This window comes from Dipodomys spectabilis, unplaced genomic scaffold, assembly GCF_019054845.1.
Source record: "Dipodomys spectabilis isolate Male_0828 unplaced genomic scaffold, ASM1905484v1 ptg000060l, whole genome shotgun sequence".
In the NCBI taxonomy this organism is placed as follows: Eukaryota; Metazoa; Chordata; class Mammalia; order Rodentia; family Heteromyidae; genus Dipodomys; species Dipodomys spectabilis.
In genome coordinates this window covers 2,966,953-2,994,050 of record NW_024870737.1, presented here as the reverse complement: position 1 = coordinate 2,994,050, position 27,098 = coordinate 2,966,953, and the positions used below count along the sequence as shown (strand labels likewise).

General features: G+C 37.0%; 1 protein-coding gene across 1 annotated transcript in view; it reads left to right on the top strand.

The window, feature by feature from the left end:
* The first annotated feature begins 1,483 nt into the window (after window positions 1–1,483).
* The window catches only part of Aff2 (AF4/FMR2 family member 2), a 321,215-nt gene continuing 295,600 nt past the window's right edge, over window positions 1,484–27,098 (top strand). Inside the window, exons 1-3 of the mRNA XM_042680414.1 lie at window positions 1,484–1,515; window positions 1,823–1,943; window positions 12,046–12,909. Of these exons, the coding sequence (XP_042536348.1) occupies window positions 1,484–1,515; window positions 1,823–1,943; window positions 12,046–12,909 (1,017 nt within the window). The remainder of the gene's footprint in view (window positions 1,516–1,822; window positions 1,944–12,045; window positions 12,910–27,098) is intronic.

Below are 27,098 nucleotides of genomic sequence, written 5' to 3'. Positions count from 1 at the left end.
GTGATGCTCAACCTGTACTCTAAGATCTATAGATTAAATGAAAGCTGTTGAATATTAGGAGTAGAAGGGATGGGGAAAGTGAGAGGAAGCAAGGTGATCAGTTGGATTAAAAAGCTACACATGCATGTATGAAATACTCTACTAAAACTCTTTGAACAATTAGGATGAACTGAAAAACAATGAAAGACAGGAATATGAAATAGATCCTGTAAGGGGTGTGTGGACCTACTAGTGATAGAGAAAGAGCAAAGAAACGGTGAAGGAAGAATATGGTCAAAATACTTTATGTACATGAATAAAATGGAACAGTGAAACTTGGGATGACTTTTAGAAGCTATTAAGGAGAATGAGGGTGACCGATGGGGAAGCTGAGCCAATTGAGGTGCATTATGTGCCTAGATATGTACAACTAATTGATGCTAATAAAACGTGGGAAAATGCTTCAAAATCGTGTTTTAATGTATAGTTTTATGTGATTAAAATATTTTTTCTTAATAAAGAAGTGTTCCATCTTGGAAGGTTTTAATCCTCCAAGGAGAAAGCCTGAAACTCAATGAACATCACAGAGTTGATTTTTATGTAACATTTGGGCATTGACATCGTTCAAGGCTTCTGATTCATCCTTTCTTTCATTACTAGGAAAGCATTTCAGCCAGGGACTTTCCTCTATGAAGTGTTTCCCCACAAGTTTTTTTAAAGTCATTTCTAAGGCAAAGTATCGAAAAACTGAAATAACAACTAAACAAAAATGGGGTGGACACTAAACAGTGTCTCTCTATGTGTGCCATTTCACAAAAGAGTTAAAGGTCATTAAAATCTCCTATGACTTAATTTATTGAGAGAGGAGAGGCTTAGCACAGAATTCCATGTGCTTCAATGCTTTAATAATTCCTCTCCCTTGGAACTTTGGGACATTTGTAGATTCTGAGCCATAGGTAGTTGGCACACAATATACCTTTAATTCAGTCTTTCTCTGCATGGCAGACTGACTTTTGAGGAATGTGTATTTGCTTGTAATAATCAGAAAATGGCAAGGGAAGAGAATTACATCATACTTGCCTGTTAATGAGTACAATTTTTACTTTAAAATTTTTGTTTTCTAAATTACATTAAATAAAGTAAGTCAGGTCAGAGAGACAAAGGGCCAATGTTATCTCTCATAAGTGGAAGTATCTCAATTATGAATATATATGAAACATACATAGACTCATGTGCATATATACAGAAGCATTGGGTAAATATTGTATACACAAGGATGGTGGCAATGGCATACCTCCTTCAAACAATTAACTTACATTTCAAGAAATTGAATTCCAGGAAGCTGAAATATGTGTTACCAGGAGAGGGTGAGGTGAAGGGAAGGAGGGTAGAAAAATGGAGAGAGGAAAGGTGGGAAAATGCTGTCATAATATTCAATGTGCATGTATACAAATGGAAATAGATAAATTGAGCTGATGGATGAGTTTGGGAGAGATGGGGGACAATGATGAAGGGAGTGGTCAAGATGAAGATCAAGTAATCAAATGGTCAAGATGCATTGCACTCAACAAGGGACATGTTGAGCTGAAGCCCCTATAAACAGCTCCTTAAAGACAATTTTAACACTTACAAGAAAAACATTTTCATTGTTTCTTTATTGTAAAGAACTAGTCAGGATCTTGAATTCAGTAGGAGTAAAAAGCATTCTCTGTCCTCTATGAAATATGAACTTGAGTAGTACTGACTTGCATTTTTCTTCTTAGTTAACAATATGAGAGATCTAAATGACTTACATGACTAATGAATCTTTGTTTCTCTTTTTGTCTCTTCCTTTACATGTCAGTCACTATGAACAAGATCGTAGTGCACTTAAGAAAAGGGAATGGGAACGGAGGAATCAAGAAGTTCAGCAAGAAGATGGTCTCTTTTCTTCAGGCTTTGATCTTTTTGGGGAGCCGTACAAGGTAGCTGAATATGTATGTAATTTATATTTCTCAAAAGGCTTGCTTGTTATCGTTTTGAACTCATGAATCAACATTTAATTTATTTTTAAAGCACCTAAATCATTTCTAGGAGAATCAAATGAAAAATATACATATGTCAAACTTGAGACAATTGCAGGTTTCTGAGAAAGTCTTCAGTGATAAAATCCATTTTCTTGGAGAAGCTCAGTAAGATCAAAGGAAGCATGTGACACTTCTGTCTTCAGGGAGCCTTTACTACCCTACCCTTGCTCCAGCAAGGAATGTCCCCTCTATGCTTTCAGTGCTGTGGTTTGTCAGCCCTGAAGACTTCATCAGACTGTCAATGCGTATGCATATTTCTCTTCCCAGTGTGTTACAACCATTGCGTGACCAAAGATTTCCTTTTCCGTATTACGTTGTTAGCAATTGTTCAATGTTTTGAGTGCTATTTGAGAATCAGTGTCTTAAGATACAGGAGAAAGCTAATCATTTTTACTGGCGACTTCCAATCATGGGTTAGAAGCTTGGCTTGACCAGAGGATGAAATATAACTAGGTTGATTTTCTAGTCTTATCCTGGCTATCTATTGTGTAGCTCCAATACCAACTGAGAAACTGTATCTATCTATCTATCTATCTATCTATCTATCTATCTATCTATCTATCTATCTATCTGTCTGTCTGTCTGTCTGTCTGTCTGTCTGTCTGTCTGTCTGTCTGTCTGTCTGTCTGTCTATCTATCTATCTATCTATCTATTGGGGTGAAGTTAAGGCATGATTGTGAAGACATTATAAAGGAAGTTCTGCTTTTTTTTGTTTTTGGTTTGGTTTAGCCTGGTTGTTCTTTTTGTGTCAGTGCTAGGCTTAAACTCAGGACCTGAACACTGTCTCTGAGCATTTTACTCAAGGCTAGCATTCTACCACTTGAGCCACATCATCCACTTCTGGTTTTTTGGTGAATAATTGGAGAAAAGAATTTTATGAACTTTGTTGCTTGAGCTAGCTTCCAACCATGATCCTCAAATCTCAGCCTCCTAAAGTAGTTAGGATTCCAGGCATGAGTCACTAGCACCCGGTTCTCTGGTTGTATAATAGAAATCTAGTAGTAATATACTTTCTTCAATGAAAGCATGCATATAAGAAATAAAACAATGGAGAAAATTTTTGTGAATTGAGATTAATAAGTCATTATTTAATGAGAGAGAGCAAATTCAGGAAAAGTTCTTAATGAGGACAGAGTTGGTCTTCAGATGGCTTTGGGGTAGAGAGCCAGTTGTTTGAATTGATGACTACTGAGGCCAGATTTTTGCTACCTTGTTCAGAATAACTAGTCTTGACTGAGACATGTGAGTACCTTCCAAGTTTTGTTACCCTGAAAAGAGACTTATGTCTCTTAACTAAGCTGCCAGTTTTCAAACTGTCACTACTACTAGTATAATTTCTAAAAAGATATTTTTTCCAAGCTCAAGTGATCTAATTTATATACTGCTTTTGGATGTGTATATTTAGCTTGCTTGATTAATCATAAGTAGTTAAGTAATTAATATTAACCCAGCTTTGAGCATGTTGAACTTGAATAGCCAGTAGTCACTGGAAAAGACATTAAGTAAACCTTAGATATATGATCACTCATGGGAGTAGTCAAAAGAGGCATTTTTCTGTTTTGATTATGTAGCAACTACCTATGAAGATATGAGCTAAATACCACAAAGTCAGACAACAAAGCAAGAAGGAAAAACGATTCTGGAGATTGATATCTAAGATAAAGGAGGTGATGAAAAGAACAACTGAGAAAGAAGACCAAAAAAGGGATGCTTGGATTTGTAGGCAGAGAAGTTAAGAAAAGTTTAATAGAAACCTACCCAGTCAGCCAGGGATTTTAGGTAACAAAGATTTGCTAGTTGTATGATTTAGAGAGGTCAGAAAAGGGAAAGACTATATGATGGGTGGTGGATTTGGAAGCTATGAGGAAATCAGTGACCCCAGGCTGAGGCATTTTATTTGTTGATCATGGTCATCATTGTGGAAAGTCAAGTGCTATGGTTAGAAGAATGGAATGGAAAAACCAAAGAATAGTACTCAGTGTCAACTTGATATTGCAGAGAGGTTTGGTTTGGAGGAAGGAAATAAGATAAGTTAGAAAGTAAGGTGAGAAATTATATACAGGGGAGTTTTGGCTTTGGGTTTTTTTTTTATTTTGAGTATACCATACAGAGGGGTTACAATTACATGAGCAAGATAACGAGTACATTTCTTATCAAGCATTGTAGCCTCCTCCTTTGTTTTTAAGTGAGAGAAACATGAGCATATTTAGAGATTTATGGGAAAGATCCAATGTCAATGGAGGTAGGAAGGAGAGCTGATTCAGAGTAGTGCAAGGACCCAAAGGAGATTTAATGATATACAAGATGGAGAGATGGTTAAGATTCACAAGCCATTGAAAAGAAGAAGATGTGGATGGAATGTTAGAGTGACAACAAAATAGGGGGAATGAAAGAAATATTGGGGATAAAGTAAGAAATAGCCTCTGTTTTTGGTGGGGATCTTAAAACATAATGTACATCTTGTCCATTTTTTTAGGTAGAGGCAGAACAAACAGATGAGTTTTACATCCTACCTTTAGATCGATTAAAAAATGAACTCTAGTCAAGGAACTTACTCTTAAAGTCCTTAACACTATTAGGAGGTGGAGAATAATTGGTTTATTTTTCATAATTTTAAAGTAATGATCTTCATACCTCTTAACCAGGCAGGACTATGAAACAGACACATTTATTTTTATATGTTAGTAGTGTAACTTTGAGAAGACAGAGAACATCCCTGTTATCAACATGGCTAACAGCTTCTGAAAGTGATCTGTCTTCATATTCATGTCTATGTTAGGTACAGACAAAAATGGGAATATTTAGCCTAATGTGGCCAGTCATTTACTACCTTTGTGCTTGTTCATGGGGAAGAGCCTTTGTTCCCAAATCAAAAAGAAGGGAAGGAATCACACTAATAGTTTATGATGTGGTAATTCCCCTTTCTTTCATTCTTGCTTTGATGATCAGTTGCTATCACATGCTATGTCCATGCTCAGTTTTCCCTGGAAGACCACTGAGGAATATTCCTATTTTCACATCATACAATAACATGAAAACTGACTTGTACTTCCAGTGGCCTTTCTAGGCCAAGCCTGTAGTAGATACCTTTGACATATCTGGATATGTCCATAGCAGTAGAAATCGTAAAGTAGGTACACATTCTTCTGCTAGAAAGGCCTTACCGTAAGTCTTCCTTAGAGTTGTAATGATAAAACTTTACAAATTGAAAATAAAAATTCCTGCTGATAAATCAGGACCTTCAGGAAGCTTCTAGTAACATCACAGTCCAGTCTAAAACATGGTGATTCCTTGTCCAATAACTTCAATAGATCATAAACAAGCCACTGTGAGCAACCAACTCTACTACCTACTGCCCTACTTACTGGCAAAATGAGGCAGTGATCTCTCGTGTGCTTGGATGATTTGTTATTCCTTCTTTGGTTCGCTTTTGCCAAAGTCAGTATGGAAAGAATCTTGCTCTCCCCCATATTCCATTAATGGGGATGAATTTCTGTCTGGGGTAGCTTCTATCTTTCAAATTACAGACTGTGCTATGCAGTTGAGAGGATAACCTCAAAAGTGCCTAGAGAAGTATAAAGTCTTTTGGCCTGTTTAGCTTAATTAGATTAGTGAGGAAAAGGAATGAATGTACCTTCGGTGTGCTGAGACATAATATATGTGCATGTTTACTTCTTAAAAAAAGTGGAATACACCTTTCACCTTGTTTAGAGAATTTTAACTCAGAGAAGTTAGGTGGCTTCTTTGAAACTTCATAGTTTTGTACATGATTGATTTAGATTTTGTTTTTTTGTGGGGTCCGGTTGTGGGGCCTGAACTCTGGGCCTGGGCGCTGTCCCTCAGCTCTTCAGCACAAGGCTAGCGCTCTACCACTTGAGCCACAGCACCACTTCTGGCTTTTTTCTTTTTGATTATGTAGTGCTGAGGAATCGAACCCAGGGCCTCATGCATGCAAGGCAAGCGCTCTACCACTGAGCCACCTTCCCAGCCCTTGATTTAGACTTTGTATCCAGTTCTGTGCTATTCTGTATGTGTAACAAGTTGTTTATCTTCTCACAATACTTTAAAAAACTTGCTAAGGTTTCCTATTTAGAAACTATGGGGAAGAAATTTCATTTCTCTGATCCCTAGTTTACTGCTTTCTAAAGTGAATCATAGCTACTACTACTACTACTACTACTGCTACTACTAATTTACAACTTGTCATAGCTCAGTAAGAATGAGGAAACTGAGATGCAGAGAAATCCAAGTGGCTTTCCCAAGGTCATTTATGGTGTGGTAGAGACAACTAAATAAGAAATGAAGGCTAAAGCTATTCATACTCTGACCCATGGTAGTTGTAATGATCAAATGAAACAACCAGAAAAGCCATGCTTTCAAATCTGGAAAGTTCTCTGAAAATTCAGGCTATTTTCCTTATTATAAGCAAGGAGAGAAATGGCAACTTACAGTTTAGAGAGATTAACTATAGAGTTAGAAAAAAAGAATTATTAAATCACCTACTTTAGCCACAATAAAAAAGTAAAAATGAACCTCAGACTTTTAGTCATTTTTCTTCTTTTATTAAAAAGTAGCACATTAGCCTGGTAATGAAATTATTGATGATTTGTAGAAAGCATTAGAAGCAAACTGTGGGAAGTTTGCATTTCCTGAAGTAATGAGAGGCAAAAAAAAAAAGCTTAAATGAAGGAGTGCTGTTAGTCATGATCCACAAACCAGACATTTAATTTATGCCTGAAAATACTTGGAAAATGCATTTATTTGATGACAGTGAAATTGTGATTACTTAGAAAATAATAGCTACAGAGGTCACCTTTAAGGAATCAGCCAATTATCTAGAATGGGAATTAAAGAATTTGCCAAATTGAAAAAAAAATCCTATAATTGATGGAAATAACTAAATTTCATCTTTGCCATATGTATAAGATGTGATCAAGACTGCCAAAAATACCTGGCTCCTTAATAAGATTGTTACAAGTCTAGAGGACAAATAGAAAATTTAGTGTGAATCAGAAGTTGCTACAGTATATAATGAAGGGTATGATATACACATATACAGTATATAATGACGGGTATTGGTATACACAAATGGCTTTCAGTCTCGACTGGGTTTTCTATCCAGGGGCTCTCATATAGATATTCTGACACATTTAAAAGACTGGATAGCAATTGCCTATCTAAATTGGAGGGAAGACAACTCCGGCAACTTGTATTGGACTGTTATTTGGTGTTTATTACATGGTGGACTTTTAGAGGCTCTGTGCTTTGTGTCCCCTGTTCCCAATCCTGCTTCATGAGCATTTTGAAATCATCAGTATCTGTCATGAAAATGACCACAGTAATTCCTACCAAAGCATATGAACCTTCCTTCCTTCGGCAACACAGAAACTCAGTGTCATGAATGAACTCAAACTTGAACTATGTGCTATGCAGCTTCGGTTCCAAGGAGTTCTGAGACAGTTGTTCTCTGAGGAAACTAGTCTAAAGACAGATGACAGCCCTCCATTTCTACAGGTTATCACAGCTTAATTCCTATGAATAAGTGCACAAGAAAGCTAACACTTCTTGATCCTGTCAGCTGAAACCCCTAATCTGACATATAGCCATTCTATCACTGAGTTAGACTTCAATGCCATTCTCTTGTTTTGTTTTTTTTTTAGTCACCAAAAGAAAATATTCCAGAGCCAGGTGCTGGTGGCTTATGCTTATAATCCTAGCTGCTCAGGAGACTGAGATCTGAGGATCGTGGTTCAAAGCCAGCCTGGGCAAGAAAGTCCATGAGACACTTATCTCCAATTAACCACCAGAAAACCAGAAGTGGCACTGTGGTTCAAGGGGTAGAGTGCTTGCCTTGAGCTGAAGAACTCAGGCACAGCACCCAGGCCCTGAGTTCAAGCCCCATGACTGACAAAAGAAAAAAGAAAAAAAATTCCACATTAGGAACATCTTGGCACCTTTTGGAAAATGGATGGTGAAAACGATTTATATTATTGCTTTAAAAATCTTAAGAAAATTAAACCAATAAAAAAATTTATTTTTCGTATTTGAATGCTAGACAATAATTTGTCCTATTTTAGATTTGCCTTCAGGCTTGTTAGAAGAAGCACCAGTGGTTCACACCTATAACCCTAGCTACTTAGGAAGCTGAGATCTGAGCATCCAGGTTTGAAGGTAGCTTTGACAAAAAAGCAAAAGTGAGCCAGGCATGGGTAGCTACTCAGGAGGCTGAGATCTGAGGAGCATGGTTCAAAGCCAGCCTGCGGAGGAAAGTCCATGAGACTCTTATCTCCAATAGACACCAGAAGTGGTGCTGTTGCTCAAGTAGTAGAGTACTAGCCTTGAGCTGAAGAGCTCAGGGACAGTGCCCAGGTCCAGAGTTCAAGCCCCATAACTCTCTCTCTCTCTCTCTCTCTCTCTCTCTCTCTCTCTCTCTCTCTCTCTCACACACACACACACACACACACACACACACAAACAGCAAAAGAGATTGCTGTGTTCAATTAGCCAGCAAAAAGCCAGAAGTAGCGGTATGGGTAAAGTGGTAAAACAATAGCTATCACCTGAAGGCTAATGAACAATTCCCTGGTCCTGAGTTTAAGTTCCAATACTGGAATTAAAAATTTGCTTTCTTTCATCAGATAAAGATAAGTGTGTCCCTAGGAACCTTGTCTTTTAACCTTATATACCAAGAACCTCAGAAATTTCAGTTTATTGTTCAAAGAAGCTAAGTTAGCATTACTTTTGCCTTTCTACTATTGTATGTTTTACTCAAAGCCATTATATATCATTTATTGTGACATAGGGAGATACCGGAGTAGAATTCAGTTCTGTTCAATTTATATCAATATTGAATACTTACTGTGCACTAGACATAGTGCAAAGTCTTGGTGACATGAAGATGACTAACATTGCTCTCTGATTTTGAAAAGCTATAAATTTATTCAAGGGTAGAAATTATAGGTATGTTGTATATACTACATAATAGGAGATTGATTTTCCTAAGACTTAGAGAAATTGTAATTTCCCCTTACCTTAAGTAATGTGCATTGTTTTAGAAGCTCTCCTAATTTCAAGTATAGTTTAAAACATAGATATTAAAAATGTATTGGCATACCTTAGAAACCTTGACCAGGAGAACAGTAAACACAAAAGAAAAGACATTAAAACCTACACATGCTTTTTCTCATTGAGAACAAGACACTGAAATAAGAATAGGATGGGTGGCTCATGCCTGTAATCTTAGGTATTCAGCAGGCTGAGATCTGAGGATCACGGTTTGAAGCTTGAGCAGGAAACTCTGAGAGACTTTTATCTCCAATGAACCACCAAAACACTTGAAGTGGAGCTGTGAGTCAAGTGGTAGAGTGCTAGCCTTCAACATAAAGGCTCAGGGACAGCATCCAGGCTCTGAGTTTGAGCCTCAAGCCCCCAAGACCAATACACACGCCCCACACACACACTCACTCACACTCACACTCATAGATAGCATGCAATAAACTTGCTTAACAGCAAATGAGAAATGAATTTCTGGGGTGTTGATGATAGACATGGAGAAGGGAATGACTTCTTACGGCTATGACATGTGGTGCTGATAGGCCACAGAAAAAATGATCTAATTCTATAGCTCCCCATTTCAATAACAGTAAAATGAAGGTATTTGAAATGGGAAATTAAATAGCATTGTTCCCCTGTGAGTGTCAGATCCTGAAACATAGCCAGTGTTCAGTGTTAGACATTCAGTCATCTGACTTAAGAGGTAGTCTGTGTGTGGGGCTAGAACAACCCTAAAACAGGTTTCAAGCCTACAGAAAATCCTTTTTGGGCCATCTGCACAGTGACATTTAGGGATTGAAGAGAGACTTGATTTGGTTTGGCTGTTGCCCAAATGGACCATTGCACAGCTTAGTTGAAGGAAACTGCTACATAGGAAGAGTTGATTGTTGCCTTTGCAAGAATCTTCTGTTGAAAATGCAACACTTTTGCCATTAAAAATGAAAAACCTAGGGAGTTTTATGAAATAAAAGTGATTTCTACCCATCTTTGTCTTTCAACTATACCTTTCAAATGTGTTTCTGAAAAGGGAGAACTTATTCAGCAGAGAATTTTATACAGTGTTAATCACTGAATCGCAACTTCCGCACCAAGGTTGCATGAACCAACACAAGATGTCTTTGAGGATAAGCACTCTTAAAGTGGAATGTTTATTCAACTTCTAAAGATCCTCATCCTCTCCCACAACTCCTTTCGCATGCATTTTTTCATCTTCTATATACACATTTCTCTAACTGCTCTCATTTCTTTGCAAGAGTCTTGTGATTGAACACGTGCTATGGTTTACAGATTTCATAAATACATGCAGATCATGGGAATAATGAGGCCAAGGTTTCTGGTTTGCTTTTGTCTGTGATTGCTCCTTCTTGGTATCCTTTGATGGCGGCTCCTGTTTCCCCAGTCTCTTAAAGGTTGATGTATCCCAGGGTTCTTCCTGAGCCTGATCTTCTCACAACATTTTCTTTCCCTGGGTGATTTCATCCATTTCTGGAACTTCACCATCCCTCCACCTACATATTCTCCAGTCTTCACATACAGTGAACAGTACAGTCATACAACTTAGGTTTGGACTCGATTTTAGACTTGGATAAGTTTATTCCCTGTATATACCAGGCAATCTGACTAAGTTGAGGACATGCGGAACATATCAAACATGAAACATCTATCTTCAATGGAAAACTGCCAAATTGGAGATGATCACTGCCTTCTGTGCATAGACTTCTGGGACCTAATGGCCATATGAGGTATCTCCTTACTTTTTTAATGGCCCAGGAGCCAGATGGCTTTAAGGATAACCTTAGTCTTTCCTTGCCGTATCTTCTTTCCTTGCAGTATCTTGGGCCTAAACAGTGCAGCCTAAGCATAAAGATGTCCTTTGCCCTTCGGAATTGAATAGTTCATTTTGATAACCTTTATGATATATAAATAGAATAATAAAACTCATTTTTGAGAGTGAACAACTGAACTTTGTTCAAATTAATTCCCAAATAAACAGCTACCCACCATGTGCTAGTCATAAAAGCTTTGCGCATACAGGAACTTAATTATTTTTAAAACAATTACATTCATTTTCAAAGATTAGCATACCCTTCAGGGGATGATGTAGCTGGTCTGTTGATTGTCCATAAATTGATTTGCTTACCTCAGTTACTCCTACACATTCAGCTAGCATCACTTTGAAAAGATGTCTTTGTTTTGATTTACTTAAGCAACAGTTTAAATTCGTAAATATTTTCTAAATCATTGCAAAGACACAGGAGAGTTTGAGTCACTGTTGATGAACAATTGCATCATTTCAAAGTAAACGAGTATGAATCATCAATGTGTAGAAACAGTCGCCCCAGAGTATGTAGGCAGACACCAGTAATTTATACCATTCTTGGATTCAAAGGAATTGGATTCCCTTTAGTCATAAGTTAGCACAATCAGATGCTGTTTATTCACATGCCTATTCTCAAATTTGTGTAGTCAGGATAGCGCCAGTTAACTGAATTTTTTATCTAATGGGCTAAATCTTTTTTATGGTCTAATGCAGTACAAAGGCTAATTGTTCCAAAATATATAAGTTGTACATACTATTATCATTCTAATAATAAGCAAATGAAAGTTGTTAATTATAATATATAATCCAACGATTCAGCTCATCTGACCTAAAAGAAGTTATTTTATAAATGACATAATTTTACAACTTGCTCATTACAAGCTTAAGGACAGGCCAGGCAGGATAGCAACTGTTAATCATACCTGCTCCTACCAAGAAGCTGTTTCAATAGCATTATTGATTTTTTTTAAATAGCCTGTAAAAAGTATGGAATTATATTGCAGCATGGCTATTTTAAAGAACCCTTTCTGCGAGCCTACGTAAGGCATCTGTTTGAAACATTAACATTAGGAAACAAAAACCTATTCATTCTCTCTCCTCCCACCCCCATCTTTTTGTTATTTTAGACAAACAAAGGTGATGCCCTTGCCAACCGGGTCCAGAACACGCTTGGAAACTATGATGAAATGAAGGATTTGCTAACTAGCCATTCTAATCACAATCATCTAGTGGGGATCCCAAAGAATTCTGTGCCCCAGACACCCATCAACAAAAATGAATCGAGCTTTTTTCCAGAACAAAAGAACCGAATGATCCCACCACATCAAGATAATACCCATTCCTCCTCGGCACCAATGCCTCCACCCTCTGTCGTGATCCTGAATTCCACTCTAATACATAGCAACAGAAAACCGAAACCTGAGTGGTCACGAGATAGTCAAAATACAAGCACTGGACCAGCAAGCCAGGCCAGCAGTCAGCCAAACAAGATACAGACTTCCACACAGGACCAGCCTCAAGCCAGATTGGAAGACTTCTTTGTCTATCCGGCTGAGCAGCCCCAAACTGGTGCAGTTGAAGAGTCAAACCCATCTGCCAAGGAAGACAGAAACACCAAGTCTAGTGGAGAAGAGGCTTTCAAAGAAATCTTTCAATCCAACTCACCTGAAGAATCTGAATTTACAGTGCAAACACCTGGCTCTCCCCTAGTTGCCTCATCTTTGCTAGCTCCCAGCAGTGGCCTTTCCATTCAGAACTTCCCACCAGGGCTTTACTGCAAAACAAGCATGGGCCAGCAAAAGCCGACTGCCTATGTAAGACCCATGGATGGCCAGGAGCAGACACCAGACATCTCTCCGACACTGAAACCTTCCATTGAATTTGAAAACAGCTTTGGGAATCTGTCTTTTGGGTCCCTCTTGGATGGAAAACCCAGTACAGCCAGTTCAAAGACTAAACTACCCAAGTTCACCATTCTCCAAACAAGTGAAGTAAGTAATTTTTAAAATTTTGTTTCATTTTTTTTTAGTTGGCTTTTCTAACTTCTATTCCAAGTATGCCTTAGAAGCTCTTAAAGTTATTGAGCTGTATATGGAAACCTTCAAGGTCAGTTTGATTCTTGATGTTCTGTCACCGGTGACATAACTGAGTAGTGCAAGTCCAGTTAAATCTGCGTAACTTGGAATATAAAAAATACAAGGTCTGTTTATGTGAATGAAACATCTCTATAAAATAGTTTTAAAAAGTACATTTGTAGTAATATTATGTACAAATGAGTAAGAGTTGAGATTTTAACTGGTCTATAAGTCATATAAAGCTCTTGAAAAAATATGAACACCATAGGTGTACACAAGCTACTAAATGGCGTATTACAAATAGAAAACACAAGTTCCTTAAGGTACAAGAAGTACAAGTTTGAAAACTGGGCATCCTGAAGTGGAAGGACTTCCTTAAGGATCTCAGTTTCCTAAGTGTCTAGAGGGCAGTGTTGGTGAGATGTTAATATCATTTCAGTGATCTTCAGTCTTCTTTCCCGCATCACATTCTTCCCCAGACAAATACCTGTATATCCCTCTGATTCTACCTTTGACCCTTGTTTCACAGCAAAGCACAATATGAACAACCAAATTTCACTAAAATACTCTGCCTCTTTCAGGAGCTGTTGCCTTGTAAAAGAGAAACCAAAGAGATGCCAAAGTGTCTCCCAAAGGAATGATTCCCTAACTGTTGTATTGTAGACACTGTGGCACGTAGGTGGTGGGCATGTTTCTTAGACACCTCCATGTAAGAGGCTGCCCACTCTGCCTCAAGCATTTGATTGGCAGAAGTCATGGCCTTACATTGGATTCCTTTTATGGGTGACTAAAGGCTTGAAAAGAGGAGGAAAATAGGTTAATATTCTTACTCAATAGGAGTGACAGGCAGTTAGTCTGAATTGTTACAGTTTCCAAGTTAGTGATGTGTGAATTAGAGAAGTCAGACTACGCGAACCCTATAGCTCATCTTGAATTCATGCACAGTAGATATGGTGATTTAAGAGGATGATAGCAGACCCAGGGCTGTAGGTTGTTCTAGATGTATGTTTCAATATTGTTTGGTTTTTTTTGTGGAAGAATTTTGCTTATTGTCTCATCATTCATCAAATCTTGTCAAGCTTTCCTCCTCATTCTCTCTCTCTCTCTGATCTGTCTGTTTTTCTTCATTGTTGCTTCCTTTTAACCACCTGTAAGCATCTCACACCCAGAATGCTGTGTGAGCCCTTTTAACTGACCTTCCTAACTCATCTCATTGGCCTCTAGTCTCTTCCTTACACACTGATCTTACAGTCAGATCTGACCATGTAAGTCCTTGCTTTTGCTTTTCAGTATTTTCTCATTACTTCCAAAAAAAACATCTAGCTTTGTTAGCCACACATATAAGGCTCCTTACTCTCTGGTTTCATATTCCATTTCTGGCTTCATATTTCACTACTACTCCAAACTTAGATGAAATTCCATTCATGTAGAACTACCTGGAATTCCCTGTCATATCATGCATTCATGCATATCATGCTTTTATTTCCTATCATTACTTTATTATTTTGTCTACACTCAGTCCCCTCAACCTGGGTGTTGCTCACCACCTCCCTGTCTATTAAAGTCCTGTTTCTCCTTCAGGTCTGCTCAGTTGTCACCCTATCTGTGAAGGCTTCCCAGAACCTCCACGCTCAATTACTAAGTGTTTTCTCTGACTCCTCTAATGCTTTGTTATTAATACCTTGCCCAGCACTTATTTCATTGTATTATAGTTGCTGTCTATGTATCCATCTCCTCTAGTAGACTGGAAGCTCCTTGGGGGCAAGCAATATCTCATTTTTCGCTGTATGGCAAGCAATATCTCATTTTTCGCTGTATCCCGAGTGCCTTCCAATCACCTGGCACCCAATAGATTTTCAATAAATGTTTGTTGAATGAATTTCAAAATGGTTACTGGAGTACATTTCACAGCTATAATGTTAAGCAAGTAACATGATGAAAGATAAAAAGGCCAAAAAAATTTGTCTTCAGCTATGTTTCTTGAATCATTTCCTGTTTGTCAGTATCTCACTCTACCTCTGTGTAATAGAGATTAACAAATCCTAATCTTAATTTTGACTGGATAACTTAATAGTGGGTTTTAATACTTTAAAACCCCAAAGAAACCTGAGTTGAATAATATGCAGCTTGGCCTATCATTCTTGTCTCTTCTTTGTCCTGGCATCTCCTGTTGTCCTCTCTGTCCACAGTAGAGCCATTGGACAGGACTGTTCTGCAAATCACCTTGCTATCATGTTTTCCTGTATTAGTGGAGTGACAGGTCGCAGACTCGGTGAAACCTATTCCATTGTAATCCTCTCACTTATTTATTCACAAAATGGCTGACCCAGATTCAGAAATGACTTCACGCTTTCCCTCAATGCTCTGGCACATTTTCAAAGAGTCTGAGTTGTCTTCAGCTCTGGAGATGATTATGCAAGGAATGGTTTATGCATATGCAGCCCTTAGTGCTAGTAGAGTTTTGGAGAAAAAAAAATGGATCAGGTGCAAGGTAAGGAATAAGTAAAGAGAGTTTATTTCAAAACACAGACTTCAAGAAAGGATTTGTAAAGAGGGGGAGAAGGAAGATTAGAGCTCTAAAGCCAGAGGCATAGACAGAATTTAGAGGTAATTTAAAACCAAAAAGGGGAGGAAAGAAAATGAGAGGTTAAGAAGTCCAACAGAGAGAGCTTAGAAAGATGTAGATTAAAATGTGGGCATAAATATAGACAGGATGGAGCACTATGGAGCTTTGAACCTAATGGAATTTATGTGGCTAAAACTCTGACCATGTCTGAAAATTTACCCTATTAAATCTTGATGCACTCTTCAAAAGCACTTAGTGTTAGAATCCAGCCCCAGATCCTGGCGCCAAGAATTCCAAGCACTGAATTCCGGGTGCTTACTCCATATAGTCATCTTTGATGAGTGGCAAAATTACTTAGAATTATTGCTAAAGATCTTTTAGCCATGGAGCTATAGCAGTATTTCTCAGAGCACTCACAACTGGTCCCAGGTTCTGGTGACAGACAGGAAGCTGACCTGTTGTGTTAGTGAATTTCACAGAACCTTTTTGGGGCATTCAACAATCCCTGTTCCCTTTCACCCCAAATGAAGATAATATTATGTTTGTGTACTGAGGGATTACAAAGCATTATTAAAATATATTGATTTATGCTTATTAAAATATGTTTATATGTCTATACTTATGTAGTGGAGACATTTTAATTTCTTATTCTTGACATATTTGCATACTTCTTAAAATGTCATTATCACAATAGGAATGTTAACATTTTAACCAGCATTTTTGCAATGTGCCAGAAGCTTTTCATATGGGGCATCTTACTTAACTAAATAATTTGCTAAAAACTTTATGCTGAAGAATTTATTACATTTTATACAACTTTAAATAAAACAGGCTAATGTAGTCTATGGTTGGTTAGGCTTGGAAGATTTTTCTGAGAACTGCATCTGAAAAGAATAAAAAGCCTATTTATATCAGGTTAAACCTGAAGGTTGCTTGCAGATGGTGTTTTAATTTATTATTAATAAATGGAGCTTTAGACATGGTTTTGTTACACATTTTGTTGTTTATTTTCATTGTAGTATAAAAATCTGCTGATATAGATAGCTTTCCTTTTTGGTGCAATTTGATATTGGTGGTGTTTGGCAAGTAAAATAATTGCTTAGATGTCTCAACAATAAGGCCAGTACTAATGTGTGAAGTGTCATCACTGCGCTGGGTGATTTGATGTTCAGGTTGCTCTTGCCTGTTATCTGAGGCTATCTGAGGCTTCAGCAGCCTCAAAACCAGTTTAGTGGTAGTGATATAGGATTGTTATAGCTTATTTTAGTGGCTAGCTTTGTCAACCAGTTGAAAAGTATGACTCACAAACAGTCACAACTGTAACTGCCTGTTGTGTTTTATATACTGTGAGTATAATTAGCTTCATTTATTCTGAAGTAAATAATAACCTTAAATCCCTTGTGTGAGAACTGTAGTGAATATTGGAATCTTATCACTGGGATGTTATCACTGGTATTCTGGATGTCTGTGCAGTTACACAGAACTGATCCAGACAGCAACTTTAAAGAGGAGAACAACATCCAGCTGCTATATGTAATTCATGCTAAGCATAAGCATATATATCTATATGTATATACATAAATAAGTATGTATGTATAGACTAAATAATAGACCTGCATATATATATATATGTGTGTGTGTGTGTGTATGTGTGTTTGTGTATATATACATATGTGTGTGTGTGTGTGTGTGTGTGTGTGCAGGTCTATTATTTAGTCTTATGGAAGTAAAATTGTACTCAGTTCCAGGCTATAACTTGCCTGATTTCAACCACACCAAGAAGGGAGACACTTTTCAATATGCGCACTTGCAGAGTGCCAGGAAAGATTTCATCTTAGCATTTGTGCTTTGGATGTGTAGAATCTAGAATACTTTGTACCCACTCCATTATAAATCAACATCCCCTGGTTGTTTTATTGTTATCAACATGCATTGTCCATATTATGTCTTTCATCCCTCCCCCAACTTCAGTTTCTCCTTATACTAAGTGAAGCAGCATCACTTAAGCATTCGAAATGGTCATAATGCTAGGGAAACACTTTATGTTCTGTGTGATGGAGAGGTCAGGGATGCTAGGAAGGGACTCAGTTAAGATCTTCATATTTCAGTGATTAGAGAAGCTTCCATAAGGAGAAAATGCTGGAGTGGGATTTATTTACAAGACATTGGTATACAAGAGTAGCCTGCAAAGGTTTTACAGAGAATGCATGAGAGATAGATTCTGAACTGGGCCTTGAATACTCAGTAGAATTAATAATTCTGGACCAAATTTCATGTGTATAGCAGTGATGGATAGATAAAATGGGATATACCAAAAGGGAAATGAGACACATGTCAGATATATTCTGGAGAAAGGCTAGTTTGTCCGAAGCTAAGTGTTTGTAAGACCTAAGTGAGATAGGAATTCTTACAAGCCAATTGACCTCACCAAGTTAGACAGTAAATTTTGAGTGTCCCTGGGTTTTTCTCCTCCTCTCTTACAAGAAAGCATATTTTATTTCTTCTTCTACAGATACCATCATTTCCTTGCAGGATTTCCTAAGGGCTCTTTTTTAAACTGTTGAAATGCCTGATCTATACCATGCTGTCTTTTTGTATGCATATCTGTCTCTCAAGCTCAGCAATAGATCTCAACATTATCTCAGCTATGCAACTGTCTGGTGGGTTTTCTCTCTTCCTGTTTCTTCAACTACCATTCTTTCACATATATCTTCTTGCTTCTTCTAAGGCTGAACACAAATGATTGAAGCCACCAGCATTCTGAAGCAATATCAGCAATTTCAACATCTCATTTTTAAAAATCTAGTGGGACATTTGATTTCTATCTGTCTTGGTGTTGGGTGTTTAAATCCACCATCACTTTTAACATTTTTTGCCAAAAAGAAATTAATTAATTATCCTTGATTATTACATTATATGAATTTAAGTTATCATTATTAATGATACAACTTAAAGCAGCATTATATTTCAATGTTTGTGACTCCATGGGATAGCTAATGTGAATCTTTATGTGAGCGAACATGTAGAATTTGGCACATATAAATTGGATGAGCTATACTAGCAAGCAGGTGGCTTTCAGCTGATTTGCACTAGGTTTGTGAACTTAAGAGAGCAATCTCACCTTTTTAGGCTTCTGTGTCACAAGAAAAGATCAAACTGGCTCACCAGAGAGGGTTTTTTCCCCACCTCTAAATCTCTAAGGGTGTGTTTCTCCCACACAGTTAAGCCCAGCACAGCAGAATCCACATTAGAGCAGTATGGAGGGCTTGGAACCTGCCTGCACAAATCTCATTACCACCTTTCACACGCCTCTCATTACCACCTTTCACAGCAACATGGAATTGTTAAGACTAGGTAAATATGGGTAAACTACAATTGGCTATTTTTAGAGATTGCCTGGAAAGTCAACCTAGAGCATTATTATACTTCAATTTCTTTTTTTATAACAGCTGTATGCCACATTACATGTGAAAGTACCAAGCTGTGGACTCATCAAATAGCCTTCTAATCCTTTCGTCATCACACACTAAAATAATGGGAGATAGAGAACTTCTATTTTCACATTTTTTCTAGGAAAATATTTTGACAGATTCAGTATGGGGTAAAGTGATAAGCTTATTGTTCTGTGTGTTCCAAATCATCCCTTTATCATTGTATTTATCGATTAGCTTAGTACTGTCTAAGACCGTTATAAAAAAAGAATGCTCTCATTCTTCATTAAAGAAAAAGAAAAATTGACAAGTAGAGAACTATATTGATTCCACCCAAACAGTAAATGCAAAGGGCTTTAGAAATGAGTTGAAAACTATTGGTGTGTGTAAATGTCTTTCATATTTTTAATTGGCATGAAAGCAAAAAGTCATTAATTAACCATTACTTATAATTATTATGCTTTGATTATCAAACTGAGCTTATGATATAGATGACAATAACCCAAAACTATGACCTGTATACTTTTTTTGTTCGTCGTGGGGCTTGAACTCTGGGCCTGAGCGCTGTCCCTCAGCTCAAGGCTAGCGCTCTACCACTTGAGCTACAATGCCACTTCTGGTTTTCTGATGGTTTATTGGAGATAAGAGTTTCACTGATTTTCTGCCCAGGCTGGCTTTGAACCACGATCCTCAGATCTCAGCCTCCTGAGTAGCTAGGATTACAGGAGTGAGCCACTGGTGCCCAGCTGACCCATATACTTTATAGTTTACACATTTTTCATATGCATTTTATTCTTATGCAATTCTTATTAGATTATTATTATTTGCTCTCATAACTGGAGTAACTTATTCTCAAGGACACCAAGGGTCAAGTGCTGAAAAGCACATGACCATGTCATAGCCATTCTGGTGCTAAAACCCAGATGTTCAGTTTCATTTACATGCTGACATGTACTGTGAAGCATGCTAGTGTGTATGTATCAGTTAATTTTCTAAAAATGCCATCTCTACTGGCTGATAAGGGGCAAAAACACTAAGCTGAGTCCAGCTTAAGTTAAAATTCTCTTTCTACATTTATATTTCAAAAGTGTGTGGTGGAACAGACCAAAAGAGCAATTTTTCTTCTGGTATTACAGGTTCTAATCACATGCTTTTCATTTACAAATATGGTGAGAAGTAGGGGTCTTACAATATTTCTAAATGAGTAACATATGAGACAACATGTTAGGGGACCTTTTCTTGGTTCATAAGGTTTCTGAGTTTTTAATCTCCTTAGTAGGATGACTTTAACAGACAACTCAGACAACACAGCTCTAAGTCAGAATTTCTGTGGCTGAAACCTAACCACACTCAAGATATGTTTTAGATTTAAATTCTAGGTAAACAAAAAGTGGGCATGGAAACAATTGCAATACAGAAATGTAAGACTTCACTCAAAATGTTGGAGTCCTCAAAGTTGATTAGTTTCCAAAGTGTTTAGGATTGTCAGATAACCATAAAAGTATGCAAAAAACAGGCCGGATATGAAGTGATGAGTGTCACTTACTGTACCTAAGCCAAGAAATACGTGTGATCCACTGAAAGTTACTGTGCAAATACGAGCACTAAGTAGCTGTGAACAGTCTTTGAAAATGTGACATGTATTAGTTTCCTACAGCTGCAATAACAAAATAGCATACATTTATTCTCTCTTGGTGATGCAAACCATGCATAAAAAAAGATGTTGTCAGGACCAAGTGCTCTTTCCAAATATATTAGAGGCCAATTTTTCTTTCTTTGCCTTTAAACAGTTTCTGGAAGATCCAGGCATTTCATGTCACATTTCATATGACAGGCATTACTACAATCTGCCTAAGTCTTCACATGACTTTCTGATGTGATATAAAGCATGCTACTATGTATGTGTGTATGTATGTATACACACATACATACAGGTATATATATGGTAATTTTTGAAAAATAACTTCTCTATTATTCCATAAAGGGCAAGAGAATAATGAGTTGAGTCCATCTTAAGTTAAATTCCCGTGCAGGTCTCATATTTGAAAAGTCTGAGGCTAAACACACCTAAAAAACAACGTTCCCTGTGTCTTCTTTTTCTAAGGAATTAAGATATACTGCATCCTAGATGATTTGATGTTTAAGTCCTTCACTAATTTCATTTGCAAAGATTGCATTTGTCAAATAAGGGCACATTCTGAGGTTCTACATAACCATAAATCCATAAATATTGAGGCAACACTGCAACTCACTTTCAAAGGGGACAATTCGTCCACATTTCATGTAAAGTATGACAATGGAGCCAATCTAGACAATGTCCATTTTGAATAGGTTGAATTAGTATTTACAATGGAGCTGATACACTCCAGCTTAGAACTGACACCAGGTTTAGTTTATAATGGTTTGGAGCCAAAATCATGTTAAGCTCTTTTTTTTTTTTTTTTTTTTTTGTGGGTTGTGGGGCCTGAACTCTGAGCCTGAGCGCTGTCCCTCAGCTCTTCAGCTCAAGGCTAGCTCTCTACCACTTGAGCCATATCACCAGTTCTGGATTTTCTGCTTATATGGTGCTGAGGAATGAAACCCAGGGCCTCATGGATGTGAGGCAAGCACTATACCACTGAGCCAATTTCCAAGTGCCCTGTTAAGCTCATTAACATGGCCATGCCAGTGTGTGTGGGAACCCTAGAGCCCTGTGGAGATTGTAACTGTATGCAGGAGACTTCACTGATGTGTGAATGATACCATTGGAAAATTCTGGTTGTCTGTGTGAGCGACATCCTGCAATAATCTCGTCAAAAAAGACAGTAATACTTATCTCAGTGATTTCTTCATACTTCCTGGCTTCTTGCTTTCTCCCGTTCTGGATGTGCTTTTTTTGTTTATTTTCCCATGATTCCCTTAAGAAAGCTGAAGGCCAATTTGAGCCTATAAAAGTGCCAGTTGGAGGTGTGATCTATGGTTTCATCATTTCTGTTGCTTAATCCATTCCTTGTCCCATGGTGGTATTGGATTATTACTTAATATTAAAATTGTTAAATATAAGCTATTACCACATGGGCATTTTTTTCACCTTGGAATCTGTTGGTTGGAAGTGGCGTATAGGAAAGACAGTTGTCTGTGAACAAACTGTTTATAGAAAAGTATGCAAAATTGAATTTTGAAAACTTTTTATTGCAGCAAGTAGCATGAAGTTGCTAATGAAATGGTTGAGAAAAAAAGATGTTATTGCTGTATTCTCTTGATTATGAGCTACAAAAGTATTTTCTTCAAAATAACTTTTCCACTGTGTGGGCTATTTGGTCTGTATAAGTACTCAACTCTGATATTGTTCGTAGCATGGAAACAATCATAGACAGTATGTAAACAAATAGATGTAGCTGTTCCCCAATATAACTTAATATATGGTTACTGAAAGTTGGATATCCCATATTTCCATGGGTCATGAAATATTGCTCTTAACTTTTTTAACCTTGTTACAGTGTAAACACATTCCTAACCTGCAACCCATACAAAAACAGACTAACTTACTTTCCTCCTGACTCCTGAGCTAAATAATATAGACAGAAATTTTGGTGATGGTGATAGTGGTACTTCTGTTTGAACTCTAGGCCTCATGGCTGCTACATAGATACTCTGCCACTTGAGCCACTCTGCCAACCACTTTGGATATTGCTTATTTTCAAGATATGGTCTCACTTTATATATAGGCTAGCCTGGACTATGATCTGCTTCCTTGTACTTCCTCATATTGCTGGGATGATGATGCAAACCACAGCACCCAGTCATTGGTCAAGATTGGCTTTCATGAACTTATTTTCCCCAGATTGGCTTCACATAACAATGCCTTGACCATTGCCTCTTCAGTAGCTCAGATTACAGACTTTAACCATGTTGCCTGGCTCTAGACCACGTTTTAGGCAGTGAAATACATTTGGCTTGTTTGTGACTGTTATCAACAGGTAGATAATTGAGAAGAGATTGAAGAAAGCTGAGTCTTGTAGCTTATAGAGAGCAGAATCCCAGGACTATGAGAGACATCTCTAGTTAAGAGACAACTGGCCAAATAAAATAAAATAAAATGAAAAAAAAAGAGACAACTGGCCAATGGAGGAGAGGCTTTTCCTGACCTATGGGCAGGTACAGGAAAGTGTTTTGCAGCCAATGTTAGAAATATTCTTTATCTTGGAAAAGTGACTTGAGATTCTCTAACTCAGTTACGTCTACTCTAAAATCAAGGAGATGATGTTAATGCTTCTGTACGTTAGTTTTATATAGTCTACTGGCAATTCACTTCATTTTAATGATTAAAATTTTTATACTGAAAATCATTTGCAACAAGTTTTAAAATTCTTTAGTTGGTGCTATGTACATTGTCATGTCTACTTCATATATTCCACAAAACCTAGTCTTTTAATTTTTTATTATAAAAGTGATGTGCAAAGGGGTTACAGTTATGTAAGGTAATAAGTAGATTTCTTTTTGAACAGTGTTACACCCTCCCTCATTTTCTCCTACTTTCCTCCATGATTCCCCTTCCCCCCCAAAGTGTAAAGTTCATTTCCAACATAGTGTCTAGTGAGTATTGCTGCTGCATTAGTTCAAACTTTGTCCCATCATTGCTGTGATTCCCATTCTCTTTCCCAAATCAGATAAATTTTTATACAAAACAATAGGTACAAAATAAAAAAGCAATGTCCTATGACTTCTTGGAGTAATATTATGAAGAAAAATGTTGACTGAAATTTCTGCCTGATCTACTGAGAGAAAATTATTCTAATCCCTTATCATTCAACTATGATCTCTTTGTCTCACACAGAGGAGAAATTAGAAACAGGCAGGCACAGTTTTCTAATGAGCCCAATATGCATGTTTGAAATTTGTCAAAAAAAAGAAATATTCTTCAATAGCATAATTCATATCCTCTAGTCAGGAGATCTTTTCCTTATTGGTTTAGGGAGTGATGGTCCTTTTGTCTTAGAATTTTGAAGAATCTGAACTACTATGGCAGGAATATCTCCCTGCCTAGCTCAGAATCACAGGATGTTAGAAGGTGATCATGAAGATAAACATTAAATGTAAGAAAGTAATAATTTCATTGAGAGAAAAAGAGCTGAAATATCTGAAATTCTAGCAATAGCAAATCCTCTTGGATAGCCTGAGATTTGGGCTTAATGGGGGTAAATGTGTTGAACTATAGAGATCCTTCCAGGCCCTTGATAACAGCTATGCATGGTTGTTTGTGTCTGTGTGCTCTCATATACGTGTCAGGTATGCATGTTTTTCTTTGAGGTGCCAATCAAAGCCAATGGCCTTTGAGGTGGTGAAGGCTAGAGAACCATGGCTTTCTTAGTTCTTTCTAAAGGTTTTGCCCATAATTTAGGGAAACATCTAGGTTCTGCTTGTTGAAGACGTAATATGTAATTTCCCATGATATAAACCAACATGAAAAGGAAAGTGAACCTAAAGGCTACTGGAATCATGTTCGAGGGGTTATGAGGACAGTTGGTTGGAAAGGTTGGGAAGGGTAATAGAGTCCGCTCCTGGTGATAGAGAGTCCTTTAAGCCACTAAAATGTATAAAGCATAACCGTGGCAGAGGATACGTGAGAAAAGTCACATTAGCCAGGAAATATAGGTAGGGTAGTTATTAAAGGATGCAATAATTGTGGAAGAGTTGCTAAGAATGGAGGCAGAAAAATCATTAAGAAAGCTGTTGAAATATTCCAAGTCCTTAAATGCTAGCTAATCAAAATAGGACTGCTTTTGATGAGATCTTGCGGTTAATTTGATAGACCATGCAAGAAGGAATTTATGGGAAAAAAATCTAAAATGACAGGGAGATTTCTAGCTTAGGCAAGTGGTGCATGGTGGCATCATTGAAAAAGATCCATCTCTTTGATACTCAGATCTATACAAAGCTGGTAAGTTTTCCCTTTAATCCCTTTTATTGTCATTCTGTCATGATACTATAGAATTTGAATGTCATGAGATTTGATTATTGTTTGCACAGTGCTTCTTATGTTAAACTTTGTGCAAAAATCACATGATTATTTTCCTATATTTCATTGAATGATTTATTTTGTGTAAATGGCCTTTTTGGTCACCACTCAAATATTAATATCTTATTTTGGAAAGGTTTTAGAGCAGTTTAGAGATTATAGGGAAATATGTTGAATATTAGAAATCATAAGAATTGAGGTGACCATTTTCTGTTAGTTATCTAGCTTACTAAAGTGCTTTGTAGTTTATAATTCTTAGAGATCAATAAACACATTTGTAGTTGAGTTTCTCTTGGAATGAAAGCTTTAGAGTCTATGATCCAAAAAGGATTTTTCTCTCCTTGAGACTGAGCTATGTGCAAAGGCATTATGTGTGCAATGGAGAGTGGGTGTGGCTTTGCTGGCCCAGCCCCAACTCCACCCTTTGACCTTTGGTCATCTGAAAAACTATTTGGCTCACCTCTATTACTTTTATTTGATGTACGTTGCCATTACCTTTGAGTTAACATCAATAACTTTCTGGTAGTGCAAGCTGGAGAAAAGACAGGAATGAAGTGTACATTTGTGAGCTCTATACTTCTTAGGGCTGCAGTTGTGTTTTTCCAATGTGAGATTAATAATAATACACCAACTTAACTTTATCTGTTCTTCTCCATTCTCCACTATTTGAATTTCTCTCCGCAACACCTCTGTGCTTTCTTGTTTTGAAAAAAATGCAGAGACTTTTGTAGTTAAAAGTTTCACTTTTTGAAATATAGAATCTAGAAGTCAGGTAGGAATAGATCTCACTACAGCCAATTACAGAGCCAAGCCTAGAACTCTCCATTTAGTTACTATCACGGAAGTAGGTTATAAAAAATGAGCCTGGTAAAGAGAACATTGTGTATTCCATTCATACACATGTCTAGAAAATGTATTCTGACAAAGCTAAGGCATTATTTTCTTTGAGTGTATACTGAAGTGTGATGGAAAGCCTTGTGAAATAGTGATTCTGTTTAAGGACTTAGAAAATTTTGATGCCTAAACAACTCTGAAAATTGATTCCATCCAACTGGCTCGTTGGAAGAGATACATTAAACTGCTTTTAGTCTGAATACCTCATTTAGAAAAGCCCTTAAAAATACCACAGGTGAAAGTTACAAAGAAGAACACTTTCCTCAAAATCAGTCAAGTGTAATATGGAACTTGGCCACTTTCCACAACTTAATGATGCACAAAACGATACCTTATTTGGTACACTCTAGAAAACATATTAGCCATATGATAAATAGCACCATCTAATAATATCTGTATTTTGACTTATGAAGGAAAGACCTCCCTACTATTTCAGTTTGCCTTTGAAGAATGGGGGAGAAAAAATTGTAATTGATGATTTTATTTAGCTTTCAGGAAATTAGTCTCAATGGTTTAGGAAGATAAGATTGAAGGGTATCACCTTCCAACCACACACACACAAAAGCAATTCTATGTTCATGTCAGTCAGTATTAATTTAACTGTGAAACAGAGGTGGTCAAAACCCATGGTGACACTTTTCCTGCCTTATATAGCAATACTTTGGAACATTCAAAGACATATTACACTGGGAATGAATAACTGAAGAATTATAAGATTTAGTTTGTGGGTTTTAATTGCAACATGATTCATTACATTATTTGCACAAGTAGCCATAAATATATTTCTTTACATATCAGAGAACGATATACATATGAAAGCTATATAATATAACACGCAAAAACATATTTCTTTATTGATGAGAAAAGATTATTGTTACTTTGTAATGGCAATCTGATAGTAAAGTCAAAATTATATAGGCAAGAAGGTTTCACTGATAGATGGTTAAAATTACATCTTCATAAATCAAGAGGATATAGTACTTAGAGCTAGAAATAACAGTGTTCTGCTTCCTGTTTTGCATTTTTGTTTTGCATCCTGATTTAATTCAAATGGCATTATTTATTCCAATAATTACTGTTAACTTTTTTGGCAGTAGGCAATATAATTACCTTTAAATTTTAAATGGGATAAAAACGCATTGAGACTTGCTTGAGGAAAAGTCTTAATATTTACTTTGATTGCCTTTTTAATTATTCATTCATGCAATATTTGAAA